This window comes from Salvia hispanica, chromosome 2, assembly GCF_029641045.1.
Source record: "Salvia hispanica isolate PSC_SH4W2 chromosome 2, Shi_PSC_v1, whole genome shotgun sequence".
NCBI classification, from domain to species: Eukaryota; Viridiplantae; Streptophyta; class Magnoliopsida; order Lamiales; family Lamiaceae; genus Salvia; species Salvia hispanica.
In genome coordinates, this window is record NC_142693.1 from 8,929,242 (window position 1) to 8,946,912 (window position 17,671).

The window sequence follows — 17,671 nt, forward strand, 5'->3', positions numbered from 1 at the left end:
ACAACTTATACCACTAATACCCACCTTTAAACACTAACAATATGTGTCTCATTATCCATTAACACTATTTTAACTACCATTCTCCTTATGTTTCTTACTTTATCAATTATACATTAATTCTCATGTTGTCTCAAGTGTCCTTATTTTTTTTGGACCGGGGAGTATATTAGAACTTGATTAGCCCACATCCCGAGCAGGGCTAACTCAGAATCCGTAGCCGTAGGGTCCTGGTGGACTAGACCTAGGTGTACTATTGTCTTTTCTTCTGTCTTTTTTTTCTTCTGTCTTTTTTGACAACTGATTTGACACTTTTTAAATAAGAAAAAAAAAAAAAAACTAAACTGATCCCGACAAAGACAGATTTGGCGCAAAATTAGTTCAAAGAAAATGGTAGAGAATAAATCATAAAATCTTTCAACCCCTATATTTATGAGGACATCTACAAAAATGGATACAAATAAAACAAATCTTATTTACACATATGTTCCTCCTCTATATTTGTGTGTTTATTTGATTTAGATCTCAAACAGCCCTAACGCCAGTCCCCCTCTTAGCCATGTGAAATGTTTTCTTGAGAAAATGATTGGCAGATCGATCTTTCCTAGCACAGAGCACCCTCAATATGGTGTTGGCATCAGATCGGCTCCAGTTTGCTGTGGTAGGCGGTATGGGGATCTTACGGTCTTCTCCACACGGCTCCGTTGCAACGCTGTTGAAATCCTCGATCAATTGCTCCGTGGACTGCCCCATGAGCGCCAACACCCCTTGCACCACCTCAGCCTCCCTCTCCACCACCTCGTCCGCGCTCAGGAACGTGCTGAATAACGACTTGAGGAGGTCGAAATCCTCCTCTATGGCAGGGTGATCTAGCTGGCAGAACATCCTGTTGTTTCCGCCGGCTAGAAGCACCCTCATAAACAACTCAAAGCATGCCCTCATCACTTCCTTGAGCGCCATCGGCTGCGCTCTCTCGCTCACTATGGCGCACAGGAGAGTCAGGTTCTGCTTCAGAACTCTCAGCGCCGAATTGATGCGCATGTTGCCCACCCCACCCACGTACAGGCTGCTGTGCAGAACCGAGTTGGAGTCGATGAATATGAGGCGGTACGCAGCCACCTCAGAGACATGGTGGCAGGCGATTCGTAACATGGATAAACTAGGTTCGAAGTAGGAGGAGGAGGTGGATGACGGTTTTCTGTTCGAGGATCGGTGGACTTTGGGCGACATGGACACTGATTTGTCCAAGCTTTGCAGTTGGGAGACTAGGTAGTGCAATGTGTTAAGCCTTATGTATAGTCGTTGCGTTCCGCGGCTTGTCGTTGGCCGGTGATGGCTTCTATCTCCCCCAGACAGAATCTGGTTCAGATCTTCCACTCCAACGCTACAAGCTGCCCTTTTCCAGAGCTTCGCGAACTTTGAGTCGCGGCTGCAGCGTGTTAGTGGTGGAAGTGTAGGCATGCAGCCTTGCTTTGTTCCTACAAAATTGATTCATGAAACCAGATACGTAGACAGATAGATAGATAATAGATAGATTCATCTTACCGCATGAGGCAACAAATGCGATGTATTCACGTAAGACGGTCTGCAAGGCATCGATGAGAAAATGGAACGAGGCCTCGGTTATCGTGATGGAAATGTCGAAGAAATTCTCGAGGGCTTCCTTGGTAAAGGAGACCACCTCTACTGCTGAATAAGCGTGAGGTTCGTGTTTCGACTTGGGATTCCATGTCTGCAACACCAACACCGCCAACCATAAATTCATTGACATGCATATGAAATAGGGGTAGTGATAAAATGCAAACTCTAAATATTGTACAAACTCCAAACTTTGATCTGAACCGTTAGAACATGTTGACAAAATAACAGCAACAAAAAATGTCAACACAACATCAACCGTTGAAACTATGTTGACATTTTTTGTTGCTATGATTTTAATATGTTGACATTTTCCAACGGTGTAGATCATAGTTTGGAGTTTGTACAATATTTAGAGTTTGCATTTGATTACATGGTATAATAGTATGAGATATTATGATGACTTAATAATTACTTCAGTTTGCTTTGCTGCCAATACATTCTCCTTCCCTTTGGACAGTCTGTCTTGAATCCATTGCTTCATCTGTTTATAAGTGATGGTATCCACTTCATAAAGAACCATCTCTCTTACAATGGCCCTGCCGCCGTCGTCGCACTCCACTGAATCCTCAACCACCAGCTGCACCAGGTTCTTCTCCAGCTTCCCGGCCCTCTGCAGAACCATCAGCGTCTCATTCAAGAGCGGCGATCTTCCTGCCAAATATTGCTTGAGCAAACCCCCGTAGCAGGTGTGCAGCGTCACTGCAGCAACCCCAGCGGCGATCGGGTGCCATCTCTTCAGAAGAGGGCTGAAAGTGTCCTTCTCCTTCATGGCCAGCTCTTCTATTTTCCCAGCTAACTTCATCAGCAGCTCGCTTGCCTCCCCTGCCTCGCCGTTCCTCATCAAATCCGTCGCGTCTTCATTTTCTACCATCTTTTTTTTATATATTGGTTTTACAATAAAATGAGAGAGGAAAATGAATTAGTGGAATGTGGGGTCCATTACTAAAAGTTGTAAAAAATAAGTAGTGACAAGTAATGGCGGACAGTAGGAGTATTTGTTTACAAACCTTGTCGAATGCGTTCTTCAGAGACGACCGGATGTAATAATCAACTTTATTTCCAGTGAATTCGTCGGCGTTATCTTGGCTGGAAACAACGTAGGCTGGCACATCCTCTTCTAATATTTTGTTAAGGGAGAAAAGTAAAGGAAGCATATTCTCCATTAGGCCAATTGTTTCTTTGTTGAAATTCTCATGGTAATTGAGTAACCTGGCTTCCATCCACTTGTTCATGGAACTAAGAGCTTGGGCTAGCATTGTGAGATAGTAAGGATCTCGGTCTGATTTCTTAGCATCACTAGCAACCTCAGTCAACATGGTATAAGATGCAGCTAGGAGATCAGGTTCCACTTGGCCAGTCGCGACGAATTGCTCGAATAGAACCCATGTGAAGCAGAGGTTGTGGAAGCATCTGTTGATTCCCAAAGTGGACCATGTCTTCTTGATGAGCTCGATCAACTCATCGACTTCGTCTAGCACCATAGTCTCTTCCTTGGAGTCGAAGATGGAAGCGAGCAGTGATGTGTAGATGTGGACGTTGAGAGGGTATCCGTCAGCCCAGTGGCAGACATCGGTGCTGCCTCCGTTGGGGCTGCGCCATGCCAGAGACACCACACAGTTGCACAGAGCTCGCATGGTAATGGAGTTTTTTCCGGTGTCAATCGCCTTCTGGTCGGAAGAGTCTAGAATTTCTTTGAACTTGATGGCGAATGCATCCATTTTGTCTAAGGGGATGGATGGGTGGAGTACTAGTCCTGCCTCTAGTATTTTCAGCTGTCGCCTCTGCCACGTGTGGTACTCATCTGTGTCGCTGAACTCCGATGGCTTCAGGTGGCGGAGAAGCTCCAACGGGAGGATGATCGTCTCTGCACGCCGCCCCATCTAAACACCACCACCACCTCCTATATAAATTAACATTATAACTAATCTTAAATGCATAACTAGAGAACACGAAATATTTAATTCACTGTAATGGTATTTTGGTTAAAATAAATTCGTGTTCTCAAGTTATGCATTTAAGCGGTGGTTGCCCTATATCACGTATTTGAAGATGCAAAAACTAGAATACCTACTTGGCCAACAAGAGTCCTCATCAGAGTTTTCCGCAGCCTATTGTCGCTCTGCTCACTCACTTTCATTTGCTGCCGCATAATCTCCGCCGAAGTCCGCGGCCGCCTCGTCCTCGAAACAAGCGGCACCGAGAACCCGAACCTCGGGCTCGACGGATCGGGCGTGGACGAGCCAGGGGACGTGGGCATGGGCACTGCCCCGCATGAGTTTGTCCGCCGCGACGCGGGCGAGCGTTTCAGCATCTTGAGCCCCAATGCTCTCTTCACGCGGCTGGTGACGGCCGTTCCGACGCCGTTATGCTTCCCCGGGGAGTCGGGGCAGGCCCCGTACGGGTCGGCGGTGTCGATGGAGGCGTTGTAATAGGAGAGGGCGTTGCGGCCTCCGAAGCCAGGAGAGGAGCGGCACGCTGTGAAGAACACCTCGTAGGCGGCCTCGCGGAGCTCATCGCGCTCGAGGCCTTCGATCCCGCTGAAGGGCGACGAGAGGTCGTGTGTGGTGGGTGTGGACGAGCGGTGGCTGTTAGGAGTGCGCGGGGAGGAGGGCGCGCTCTGGTGGCTCACGGAAATGCGGAAATCACGACCCATTGCCGGTGGGGTCGAATTTCCGGCGAGTGAAATCTGCTTTTGAAGAATCCGGCGGGAGAGATGCACCGATTCACATAATATTGCTAAGAAAATAGGAGGCAAGGGTCGAGAGAGATATGATCAATGTTGAGAAATAAGGTGGCTGGCTTACCAATACAAATATTACGATCCAACATTAACTATTTAAGGAAAATTCCATTTTTAGTTTGCGACCCGAATTCATTTAACCATTTCTAAATAAATTGTGTCATAGTACTTATATTATTATGATACTAATAGGATTTAAAATATCACACCTTAGTTTATAATTAAGAATCAATAATATCCATTATATTTATTAATTTTATATATCAAGCATGCATGTTACAATATTTTATACTCCCTCCGTGAGCCAATAAATCTCTTAATTTTAGTGGGTACAAGTTTTAAGAATATTTTTGACTTTATGAAGAAAGTAGGAAAAAAAGTTAATGAAAGGTGAATCGTATAATTAATTTCAATCGAAAAATGTATATAATATGACATTCATGACCCAAAACATGTTATATTTTACTCCCTCTGTCCCCGATCAAGAGTCACACTTTTCCATTTTGGTACGTCCCCAATTAAGAGTCACACTTTATTTTTACCATTAATAGTAAGTAGGTCCCACATTCCACTAACTCAATTCACTCACATTTTATTATAAAACCAATATAAAAAAATGGGTTCCACATTCCACTAACTTTTTCAATAACTTTTCTTTTATATTTATTAAAACTCGTGTCCGGTCAAAGTGTGACTCTTAATCGGGGACGGAGGGAGTACATATTAGCATTTATATTCATTGGAATTATAGATATATAAATGGATTGCTATAAAATATGGTGTTAAGCAATTTATGAAAGGTTGAATTAGTTATATAATTATATATATAGATGTAGGGGCATGTTAGGGTGCCACCACCCCTTAACATACCACCATACCACCATTCCTAGCCAATCATTTGTACACGTGGAGGAATAATAAGCTGCCACGTGGCCAAAAAAAGAAAAGTTGAAAAGCTCGGCCAACAATTTGTTGCTCTTTATACAATAATTTTTCTTGTCCAACAATATCCAACACGCTATACAACAATATATAGATTGTTGTCTAGCGTATTGAATATTGCTGTGTAGCGTTTATAATATTGTTGTATAAGTGGTGTCACGGTGTCACTTTAAGAGTGATTGTCATTTTAACACAAACTTGTAAATGTATAAACCTGTGATAGCATTTGCAAAATTAAATAATTGAAAATTAAATAATTGATGCATGAACAATCAAAATGATAAAATAAAAGTATGATACTATATGTTTATGTATATGTTCGTACGGGACTAAGAATAGTTTTCCATTTACTATATGATCCATATTGTGGAGTATTAATTTTAGTCACATACATGTGTTTATTTGTATGCATGTAATGGCGTTTAGTTCCAAACAATAAAATTGCATTTCATTATAATATTTTCTCTTATTTCAAATGACCTGTAATAAAGTTAGAGTAAGCATAAGCTGAAGAAGTGGATAGATGTGAATCTCATTTCCATGACCGACTAGAAATTACATCTGTGTGCGAATATTTTTTTCATTTTAATCCATCCGCGAATAGGAGTCTCGGTTCACTTTTACCATAAATGGTAATATAGTCTCACCTTTAACTAACTCATTCCACTCACATTTCATTTAAAACTAGTAGTAATATATACAAGTAGGATCTCTATGCCACTAACTTTTCTCTACCTATTTTTCTTAGAATTTCTTGAAACTCATGCCGCCAAGGAATGAGACTCCTAATGACAGACGGAGGGAGTACTATAAATAGGTCTTGAAGCATAATTTTTAAAAAAAGGAGAGACTTTGGAGTCGAGAGGCAGAAGGTGAAAGTCATGTTGACTTTTTTGCACTTGTTTTGTAAAAATGATAATAAAAATAGTTGAAGTGGAGAAATAATAAAGTAAGAGAAATAATAATGTAGATAAGAGTCTTGTCTACATTATTCTCTATCTTACTTTATCATTTCTCCACTTTAACTATTTATTATCATTTTTACAAAACAAGTGCAAAAAAGTGACCGGAACTCCTATTCGTGGACGGAGGGAGTATTTAGGATCAAGGTTTGAAAGGGGAGAGGAGTCAGGGGCTCGATTAGATTATATGCCTTAATTAAGTGTGTATATATATCGTACTTTTAATTTTAAAAGTGCTATGTGCTAAATTGTTGGGATTGGTTTATATGGTGGAATATAACATGAATGTATAATTCGTATAAGAGATATGTTTATGTATCGTATTGGAATTGTTTGATAGAATATAATATGGATATGTAGTTGATAGAATTGATACATTTTACATATGGTATTCAAAGTACATGAATCATATGATTAAAGAAGATCTATGACGGTCTTGTCCTGGATCTGAAAATATAAAGGGACCTACGGGTAAAAAACAGAGGGACCTACGGGTCAAAAACAGAGGGACCTTCGGGTCAAATATAAAGGGACCTATGAGTCCAATTATAGAGGGATCTTCGGGTCAAATATAGAGGGACCTATCCAATTACAGAGGGGCCTTCGGGTCATAGAGGAATCCCGGGTAGATACCAGACTTGATTTCTCACAGAATAATAAATGGAATAGAGAGGTATATGCATATGAATGGAAAGAGTGAATATCAGATTATATGATGTATAGATGATATGATTATGTATTGTCTGATATTAATGGTGGAATATGATATGGGTATGTGATTGGTGTAACAAATATGTTTTATATATATGATATTGAAATTATATGAGTCATATGATTAAAGAGAATATGTGTTGGTCTTGTCCTGGATCTGTAAATACAGAGGGACTTACGGGTCAAAAATAGAGGGACCTTCGGGTCAAATATAGAGGGACCTATGAGTCCAATTACAGAGGGACCTTCGAGTCATAGAGGAATGTCAGGCAGATACTAAGCTTGATCCGTCACAGAATAATAAAAAGGAACATGGAGCATATGCATATGAATATGAAATTGATTATTTATATGTTGTGTATTGATTTTGATGATATGTGTTGATTAAAAGAATGTGATTGATGTTTGTGTAATGTGAAATTAAAGACAAAAATTTATATACGCTGAATGGTGGCTCATATACACCACTAATATTTTTACGGATAAAATATCGGTGATGCTTTGGTTGACATGATTTATACAAATTCCACACGTTATCAGGTCGGCGGCAAACACAGTTTGACATTATTTTCCTTGCATATAGATAAATGTGTAATATATAGAGTGGTGAGAGAGTACAACTACAATTCGGAATGTTTTGAAATATGTACCAATAATGAAGGTTGAGTTTTGAACTCATCTGATATGTGCATTTTACGTATTTTGACACGTGGGTTAATTAATTTAAAAAAGTTAGATTTATTTATCAAAAGAATATACGTCAGAGGGTTGGAGTGTGAAAAGTAATCCATTAAAACTAAAGTAGTCATATCATAAAATTATTTTGCATTTTCATAATTAAATGTGCACCTTTCATGTATTGACAGTGGCAGATCCAGGTGGGTCGGGCGGGGTTGACCGACCCCACCGTCAGCTCACAGAACTCCATTAGCTCCGCCCTGTGAAGTCACCGTCGACCCCAGCCAGAGCGGGAAAGAGAGTTGTCACCCTTTTAAGATCTAGTAGTCCATAATTTGTTAAGTGGAAAACCACCAATTAGAAAGATAATAAAACAACGGAAATGATAATTGAGATGAAGATGACGAACCAAATATAAAATTTTAATGCACAAGAATATCAAGAGCTAGATATAGATATATTTTATTTTCCGATTATGGATTGTCACTATTCAACCTCCAAGATCCCAATTTTATCTATAATTAGAAAAGTTATCCGGATTAGCCAACTTTTATGAATTTGTAACTTTTAGATTTCAAATCACACATAAATGTATTATTTTTTAATTTTTTGTACATATAATATTTTAGCATCGCGTTAGATATATAAACTATAAAAAAAATTAAATCTAACCCAGCCTCCGACCGACATACTATGTGGGTTTTAGCTGGCATAGATATATACATTTAAACCTAGGCTCGACCCGAATCGCTCTAGACATGTACTAGGATGGGCCTATATCTCACTAGGGCTGGCTCGGACCACAAGCGCACTTAACATATATATTACCGGTGTTTTTTCCAAAGTTATTTTCGGTGTTTTTGCCAAATATCTCACTAGGGATTACGATCCCATTCCGCCTCAATGCTTAGTGTTGTATAGTCGTACTATCTGTCACGTTATATCTATCGTGAAAGATGTATGCTCCAACGAAGGCACTCTCCAGGGTGATGGGTTGAAGAAGAAAATAGATCAATGTGGACAGAGAATTTAAATTTGATGAATCTGTTGTGCGACATAGGCTGCTTTCGTAAAGGATTCCTCTCGTTCAGGGTGTACCATGTCATGTAATTAATTGGGGCTGTAATTACTCCATTTACAATGAAATATTGCTACCACCTGACGTGTTTGCACAATTCTTCAAGAATATAAGCCCACTCATATTCGCTTTAATAGTTCCACTTTGGAGATTTACGTGGATAAGAATTCGGTGAATTTGCACTCAATTCTGAAAACAGTTAAGATGAGCCAAAGAGTAGTTCAATTTGCACTTACACTTTTGTTGAAAAAGATGGAGATGGAAGTGAGAGATGAAGAGTGGAGAGATGAAGATAAAACTAAAGAGAAGACGGAAGATGGAAAGAAGAGGGATAAAACTTCGGATGTATAGTTGTTGATATCATTAAGATAAAATATATATGCCGGTTGCTAAGATTTATCACTTTGTACAGAATGAAGTTGCAAAGAAGAAGAGAGAGAAACTGGAAATAAGGATAAAGCTATTGAAGCTTTCACAAGGGCAAAACATGCTTTTGAAGAAAATGATTTTTCGATAGCACACCAGGCTTTCACAGAGGTTTTCATTTTCTTTCTAAGATTGTGTTTCATTTTTTTTTTGTGTTGATTGACTTTTATTTTTCACAAGGCAATTGACTATGACCAAATTTCTCCAAGTTTATATGCAAATAGAAGTTTGTGTTTACTTTATCTTGAAAATCCTGGTGATGCTTTGTTAGACGCACAAGAAAGTAAGAGGCTTAAGCCGAATTTGGCAGTGACTTGCTTTTGTGAGGGAACTGCGTTTCGCCGATTGGGGGTAATATGTCAGACTAGCCTTTTTTTTTATTTTGTTTGTTCTAACAATATGTATGTTTATTATTTCAGGAGTTTGAGGATGCAGCCAAGGCTTTCCACCGTCCCCTTTTGTAGCTACGGCGAGTTTGCGTAATAGCAAATTCCACCGTTTGCCCTATTCAAGCTGGAGTAAGATTATTCGTTACATTTTGAATCCTAATAACACATTTATGTAATTCCTTACGAAATTCGTGGAAAATATTTATTTATATGTGATCCGACCTTTTTTTTTGTAACAGGTCCTTGATTTCTGCACCACTGCAATGATGACAAAGCTCGTTGCTGAATTTCTTAATGAGCTTAACTTGAATGTCAAGAAGATACATTTTTGGAAACCTCAAAGTTACAGAGCGAGAGTCTTAGATGAGTTTAGGAAGTCGACTAGGGTAGTGACTAGATCCCCTAATACCAGCCCTTAACATAAACACTAATTAATGTGGAACATTGGATCATAAAATAGATGATACAAAATTTTTTTCTAGCAATGCCAGTCTCGCCAATTTCAAATTTGATCGTCCATTCATTTTCGTGCTCATTTTATGTTATGTAAATCGTATTCAAAATCTTCAATCCCTCTCTAACAAAAATCATAATTTTTATTGATCGATTGCCCATTCAATCAACACAATAATTAAAATCTCTCCAACTATTCTTCCAAATGCATGAATTAAGATATGACTAGAAATTGCTTCTCATTTAGATAATTTATTCATTTAAGAGATCTATTCATATGAACTCAAGATTTCGTAGGAACTTATCTCTCATTGTGTGTGTCGCGATGTTATTAAAATTTTTAAAATTGTTACATACATAGACTAATGAGGTACGAACTATAACCCACATCGGTGAACGAATATGAGTTGCAAGCATATATATGAGTTACCCCAACTTCATTAGTATGAGGCCTTTCGGAGAGCGTCCCAAGAGCAAACTCGTGAAGGCTTTGCCTAAGGCGGACTATATAATGTAAATGTGAGTTCGGGTGAGCGCTGCCGAACTCTAACATAGACCAATTTAAGAGATTTGATTGTTGTGCAAGGTAACAATGATGAGTTGATAGCCACTAAAGTTGTGTTCTTGATGGAGAGTTTGCATTGATTATCGTGCTTTGAATGCAGCCACTAGGAAAGATCACTCCCACTTCCTTTTATTGATCAAATGTTAGATAGGTTGGCATGATATAAGTACTATTGTTTTCTTGTTGGAAAGGTTGCTTAATTTGAGAGTAGAGATGTTTCAATTTATTCGAATGATTGCTTATTTTGGGCGAGAATTTGCTTAAGTTGTTTGTGTTAGAGTTTGTATACTAGAAATCACCTTGCGAGTGATTGAATACTGTTAAAACTCTCATGTTATTTTCCAAATGAATAAACAGATTATTTTTGTCATAATGTTGTTATATTTTACATTTAATGGATGTTAATTGCATATTTAAATGTATAAGTAATTTAACAAAGTCTAAGTCTTTGTTTTAGTAGACCGGTTGTAGGCATCGTCCACTTTAAGGTAACACGGTCAGTTCTAAACAAAGAAAAAGAATAATTTCACAACTTAAATAGGCTTAGACTACCTACCGTGAAAGGTTGCAATGTCAGTCCGATTATTTCTAAGCCTTACTGAAATAAGATGACGTTGGTGTGGTATAACACTGAATGGATCTAACAGCGAGACAGTCTTTATGCTATCTACTGAAAGACGAGGTCTCGTAAATTATTTCTCAATCAATGTACGTTAGCATTGAGCATACGGTATTGATTATGCACTACTTTGACTTACCAAATGGTGCGGGTTTTTCGCAACCCAATAAGCCTGGTATATTGGGTAGTGGTGATTAATATCTAGCGGTGCTAGGATTGCTATTATGTTGAATCGTGCGCGAGGTGAGTCTCGTTTGATAACATCCTCAAGAGAAGCTTGAAATAAGGTTTTATTATTCGGAACCTAGCTAGTTGGAGTTTAACTACTCTATGAATAATAAATAAGATTTTCTTGCTGAGTCCTCTCTTGGAATAAATAAGATATTAATTAATTAAGTCCATAGCAGACAATAATTAATTAATGGATGTTTTTATCTTAAGCGCGGGAAATAAATATAATTTATTGGAAACCCGAAGTACTTGTAATTTCGGATTTGGATGGGGAGTGCAGTATTACTTCTGTAGTGGCTGCTCGTAATATTCCAATTTTAAGCTTATATTAAATTGGGTTTAATTTAATAAGTAAAAAGCTAATTGGAGGAGCTCATATCCAAAGCCTTCCATAGATCCCTGTCTGGGCCCAATATGTGACTTATTATAAATAGGAGAATAAAGGAGACAGAAAATACACTAATTATTTTCTAAAAATTTTCGGCCCCTACTCCTAGTAGTAGTCGAAATTTTCTCTCCTCCGAGGGAAAGGATTTCTGTCTTCTCTATTTAAGTCCTAGTGCGCTGGTGAGATCAGCCCACCCTGATATCAGTTCACAGTCCGGGAACCAGTCAGAAGATCCGTGGTTTTGTACTGAAGATCTTCACGAGGAGAAGGCGCTAGCTATCTTTGATTCTTTGGAGAATCATCAAGGTATAATGGCTAAACCTTAGAACAACATGTTTTAGGTTTATATTAATTTAAAGCATGTTATTATTTGAGTTATCAGCATGATACGTGAGATAATTACGCGAATAGAATTTGTCTAAATAATCCGCTAAATAGATCTGATTATTATGTAATTGATTTATGAATGCGCTTCCGCAGCCAACCCCTTCAATTGGTATCAGAGCCAGTCTTTGGCTCTGATTATTTGGATGTAAATTTCGTGAAATTCATGTATGCATGCGTTTTTGTTTTCGAAGCATGTTCTTGTTTTTAGTTGTTATTCTTTTATATGCATGATGAACTCAAGAACTATCGAAACAAAGAACTCAAATTTTGGAACGCTAGAGACGTGCGATTCGTCGGCGGTTGTGCCGAGACGAATCGCGCGACACGCGATCCAATTAGGGTTGTCGAGCGAAGGGAGTTCGGATGGCGATCGACCGGCGACGCGTAGACGAGGGTGGACTCGTGCACGCCGCCGGTGTGACCGCCGGTGCCGGTGATCCCGAGAGAACGCCCCGATCGAGTGGGAGTAGGCGTGCGATCTCTCGGCGACGTGAAAAAAGAGCGTGGGCTCGTCCACGCCGCCGGGTAGACCGCGGCGGCCCTCGCCCTTAACTGAACGGCGATCGACGAAGGGAGGCGGCCGGAAGCCACTGCTCGTCCGAGAGCAACGGCGGTTCTTCCGACCCGGAACCCTAACCCTAGCTTTAACCATAACCCTAGTCGACTCACGGCTGATCGTCGCCAATTCCAAGAGCTGCGACGCCACTTCCGGCGTTGATGGCTGGGGTGAGGGCGAACGGCGCTGGAGGGAATTCGCCGGTGCTGCGCGGCGTCAGCCGCGCGCTGCGCGACGACAACGGAGGGAGTAGCGGCGCGTTCGCGCCGCAGTGGGAGAAGCGGGAGCAGCCGCGCCTAGCGCGGGCTGCCGGCGGTGGCTGGGCGGCGAAATCGCCGTCCCGGCGGATCAACCCCGGTGTGATTTTGTCGTTCATCGTACGTGCGAACCTCGTTCGATGAGATAACGACGAAATATTATTTTATTGATTATTTAATTCCTAAATTAATAGAAATCATTAAAATATTATTATTTAATTGAAATAAAATATTTTGGGAAGATTTCCCTAGATTTTAGGAATATTTTGATTATTTTCTATATCTATGAATATTTTATATCCTTGATGATATAGATGAGAATAATTAAATAGTTTCCTAAATTATATTATATATCTAGAATCCTAATAAGGATAGATATGTAGGATTTCATTAAATAATAAAACATATTCTCTTCCCAATCTTAATAAGGAATTAATTTAAGTTTATTTATTCATGTCCGTAAAAGATATAAATAATTAATTATTTTAAATAAATCTTATAGAAGACATGAATATGGATTAAACTTTAGCATTTAATATATTATCCTTTAATAAGATGTTTAAAAGATTATAAAAGATTTAATTATCCAGTCAATTAAATACCAACAGAATTTAATTAAGCCTTTAATCTGCACTAAGGCTAAGGATAATTAATGAAAAACCATAACCTAAATATCTAAGCGATAATTACGAGTTTGTATATGGTCTCCAACGATTGGTCCACAACTTATGAAGCTGATTTCTAATATTATCGCCACCCATGCTGTGGGGACAATAATCCTAAGAAATAGCGAGTTCATATAGGTGGACTTCTCGTTTGTAAATAGTATGGACTAGAAAGTAGTTTCCAATATTATCGCCACCCATGCTGTGGGGACAATAATCCTAAGAAATTACAAGTTTCAGAAGTTCAAATAGAATTTACGAGATAGCTTGGTCTTGTTATCAACACATGAGCATTGTTATGGGAGTGTGTTGTAGAAACGAGATTCTGTAATACTAAATCTGATGGTCGTGCTTAGGCAACATTTGGCGGCCATGCCGTGCTGCGGTCTCTGGACTATTCGTCGGTGTTGTGACCAGTAAAATTGTTAAAATTTTAATGCGTATTGACCTCTGCTTGAGGGTACAAAATTTTAATTTTACAGTTGTGAGAATTTGAAAAGTTTTATGGTTTAATCTACTCAATATCTTCACATAAGTTTATGAAAAATAGTAAATATTCTGTTTTGCAGTGCAACCTAAATCGTCAACATGTCTCTTAATCCTCTTTCTGCAATCCTTAAAGAAAACAAACTCGAGGGACAAAATTACATAGAATGGAAACAAAATTTGGACATCGTTCTCACTGCTGATGAGTACAAGTTTGTGCTCACTACTCCTCGGCCCCCAGTGCCGGCGGCTAACGCCGTGCAGGCAGCGCGAGATGCCCATAGACGGTGGCACAAGGCGAATGAGATGGCTAAGTGTTATATGTTGGCCTCCATGTCAACAGTGCTTAGACATCAGCATGCCGCCATGGCAACTGCCACCAAGATTATGGAAAATCTCACGAATCTCTTTGGTACTCAGAATCGAACGGCTAAGTCTCAAGCCTTTTGGAGTATCATGTGCAAGACTATGAAGGAAGGCTCGTCTGTGAGGGATCATGTCCTCGAGATGATAAGCCATCTCAATCAAATTGAGGTTTTGGGAGGCGTCATTGATGCCGAGTCCCAAGTTACTATTATCCTTCAGAGTCTGCCCCCTAGCTTCCAGCAGTTCAAGCTCAACTTTGAGATGAACAAAAGGAATTACACCTTGGCTGAGTTGTTGACTGAACTTCAGTTGGCGGAAGATCTCATGAACCAAGCTAAGGCTGCGATGGTTAGTTCGTCACATCGTTCCTCTGGCCCTAGGCCTGGCGCAGGAAAGAAGAAAGTGACAAACCAGGTCGCACCTAAAGATGCTAAGGGAAAGAAAAAGAGGAGGTCGGGAAAGAAGCAAACCGGAAAGTGTTTCAAGTGTGGAGGGCATTGGAAGCCAGATTGCCCTAAAAGGAGCAAGGCTACAGGTATGCACCAAGCTCTAGTTGTTGAGTCATGTTTAGCTTCGACTTCTTCTCATACTTGGGTTATTGACACTGGAGCTACTGATCATATTTGTTTTGATCCTGACTTAATGCAGGTGACAAGACGGCTATATGATGGAGAGATCGAAGTCCAGCTGGGCGACGCTACTAAAGTGGCGGCCGTTGCAGTGGGAGACGTTTATTTGCGTTTTAGGGCTCGTCTGGTAGGGTTGTATATAATTAACAAGGATTTATGGTTAGTGGGCTTTCATGACTTCATGGGTATAAACTTGGGCTGTTTGGTTCAACCCATGCAAAGTGTTAACTCCATTTCCATTGTTTGGTTTAAATGGTGTAGGCCTGAAACGCAAAAGCCCATGACTAAAATACCCTCGTTATTTTCAAATTAAGATATCCCCTCCCCCCTCCAATTAATCATCATCAATTTATTGAAAATGTAAAATACCTAAAATGTTAATTTATCACATAGTATTTGATCCCGTCGAGTATCTCATGTTTTACAACATGGTTCTTATCCATGTTATAAGCTATATCATTAAATTATCTTTCAATTGTACATGCAAAAAACAATAAAATAGGAGTTGGTCTTCATATAGTATTGACAAATCCGAATGACTCGTGCTCAATCATTAAAATATGAAACTCAAACACAACACACTCCAAGTAGCAGCAAATCAAAATTAGTCACGCTGAACATCGTCATTCCTTACACATCAAAAACAGCCACAACATATGACAAAACGACAGTACAAACAGGGGGGTTAGATCACAAAGAACATAGCTTCCAACGGATCCTAAACGGCGTCCCGCCAAACAGCAGCTTCGGGAAATAATCACTATTGGTTCTCCCACATGTAGTTCGCCAAATCTACACGCTTCTGATTCCAACCGGGTGAAGCTTCGATTGTGTCCACGAATTGGACTTCTGCAGTTGGTTCTACCTCCATGTATGTGGCTTCAGCAGCGCCATCATCGCCTCTCTCGTCTAGCTCAGCTTCAACCGGATCCACTCCCATCATCGCCTCTCTCGTTACGCTTTTTTTGCCTGGCGTCGGTCATTCTGTAAAAAATGGAAACATCGAACGGGAAGCATTATTAGATAGAAGACAACAGCTAGCATCAAGCTGCAAAGTAAGCTACATTCCAACTACAACAACAAAATAAGAGCTGAAGCAAGATGGTAGTTTCTTGATGCATAATTGGGAAGGTAGTGTGTGTACATAATGTGAACTGAACAGTATGGAAGCATTACTCTATTCACAAATGAAAATCAAAAACCACAAACATCAATGTTCATAGAAACAGAGTTCAGAATCGAATCGAATCGAAACTCATATTTAATCAGATGCCCCTACCGGGTAGAAATTGTCCCACAAATAATTCAGCATCTTCACCAGATTACCACCAATTTCAAATTTGCACAAAAATCACGACTCAAGTTAGCAGGACAACCATCTCAAACAAAGCAAAATTTTCACAAAATTATTTCCACCAAGTCGCCCAACTCAATCACAGCACGAGACGACGAAATCGGAGTTTGTTAACCACAATACGAAACAAGAATCGAACAGCAACCCATAAAATGCTGAAAATCGATCCATAAACCCCTCTGAAATTGACAATTAAAAAAAAATAGAGAATTGAAGCGGAGTTTACCCGGAATTTGGTCAGCCGATCGACGAAAAATTGAACCTCCAACGGTAAGATTTTGAAGATCAGGGAGGGCAATTTCGAACAAGTGCTACGTTTACAGCCAAATCCGGAAAAGGCCGGCACTTATACCACCTCCACACCCTGGTGGAGTTGACACACAAATGCTGATAGTTGTAGATGTAGGAGGGAAACCCGCTTAGAGTATACCGGGTCGCTCGGAAAGTGGAGTTGCTACCAAACGCCGGAAACAAAGTGAGGAGAAGGGTGTTTCGGGGTGTTTCAAGCGTACCAGACAAGTCCTTAGTAGTGATAGATTTTTGATTATGAAGAATGTTTTGTTGATACCTTCTTTTAGAAGAAATTTAATTTTAGTTTCTAAATTGGTTTTTGATGGATATTCGATTTCTTTTAATGACAGTTGTGTTATTAAGAAAGATGGTTCTTATATCTGTCGTGGTATCATGGAAAACAATCTGTACACAATCGTACCTACACAATATAATGATCGCAAATTAGAACTCAATAATGCATCGAAAATTTCAAAGAAAAGAAAAGAACCTTCAAGTTCAATGAACGAAACGTACTTATGGCACCTTAGACTTGGTCATGCCAACCAAAAGAGGATTCAAACACTCGTGGATCAAGACCTTCTTAAAGGGCTAGATACTGAATCATTTTCCACGTGCGAATCCTGTTTGGAAGGCAAGATGACCAAGAGACCTTTTAGAGTGAAAGGTAATAGGGCCAAGGAAGCACTAGAACTCGTTCATACTGATGTGTGTGGACCAATGTCAACCGAGGCAAGAGGCGGCTTTCGCTATTTCATCACTTTTATTGATGATTACTCGAAAGTTGGATATGTTTATTTGATGCGCTTTAAGTCTGAAGCTTTTGACAAGTTCAAGGAGTTTAAGGCTTATGCTGAGAC

General features: G+C 39.7%; 1 protein-coding gene across 1 annotated transcript; it reads right to left on the reverse strand.

Moving 5' to 3' along the window:
- Window positions 1-409: 409 nt before the first annotated feature.
- On the reverse strand, window positions 410-4,321 carry LOC125186319 (protein unc-13 homolog). The gene is made up of 5 exons (XM_048082673.2): window positions 3,710-4,321; window positions 2,646-3,518; window positions 2,051-2,509; window positions 1,543-1,729; window positions 410-1,475 (listed from the first exon to the last, which is right to left on the reverse strand). Exons 1-5 carry the CDS (start codon window positions 4,289-4,291, stop codon window positions 523-525), a joined length of 3,054 nt encoding a protein of 1,017 aa, XP_047938630.1. The 5' UTR covers window positions 4,292-4,321; the 3' UTR covers window positions 410-522.
- Between the last annotated feature and the right edge of the window lie 13,350 nt (window positions 4,322-17,671).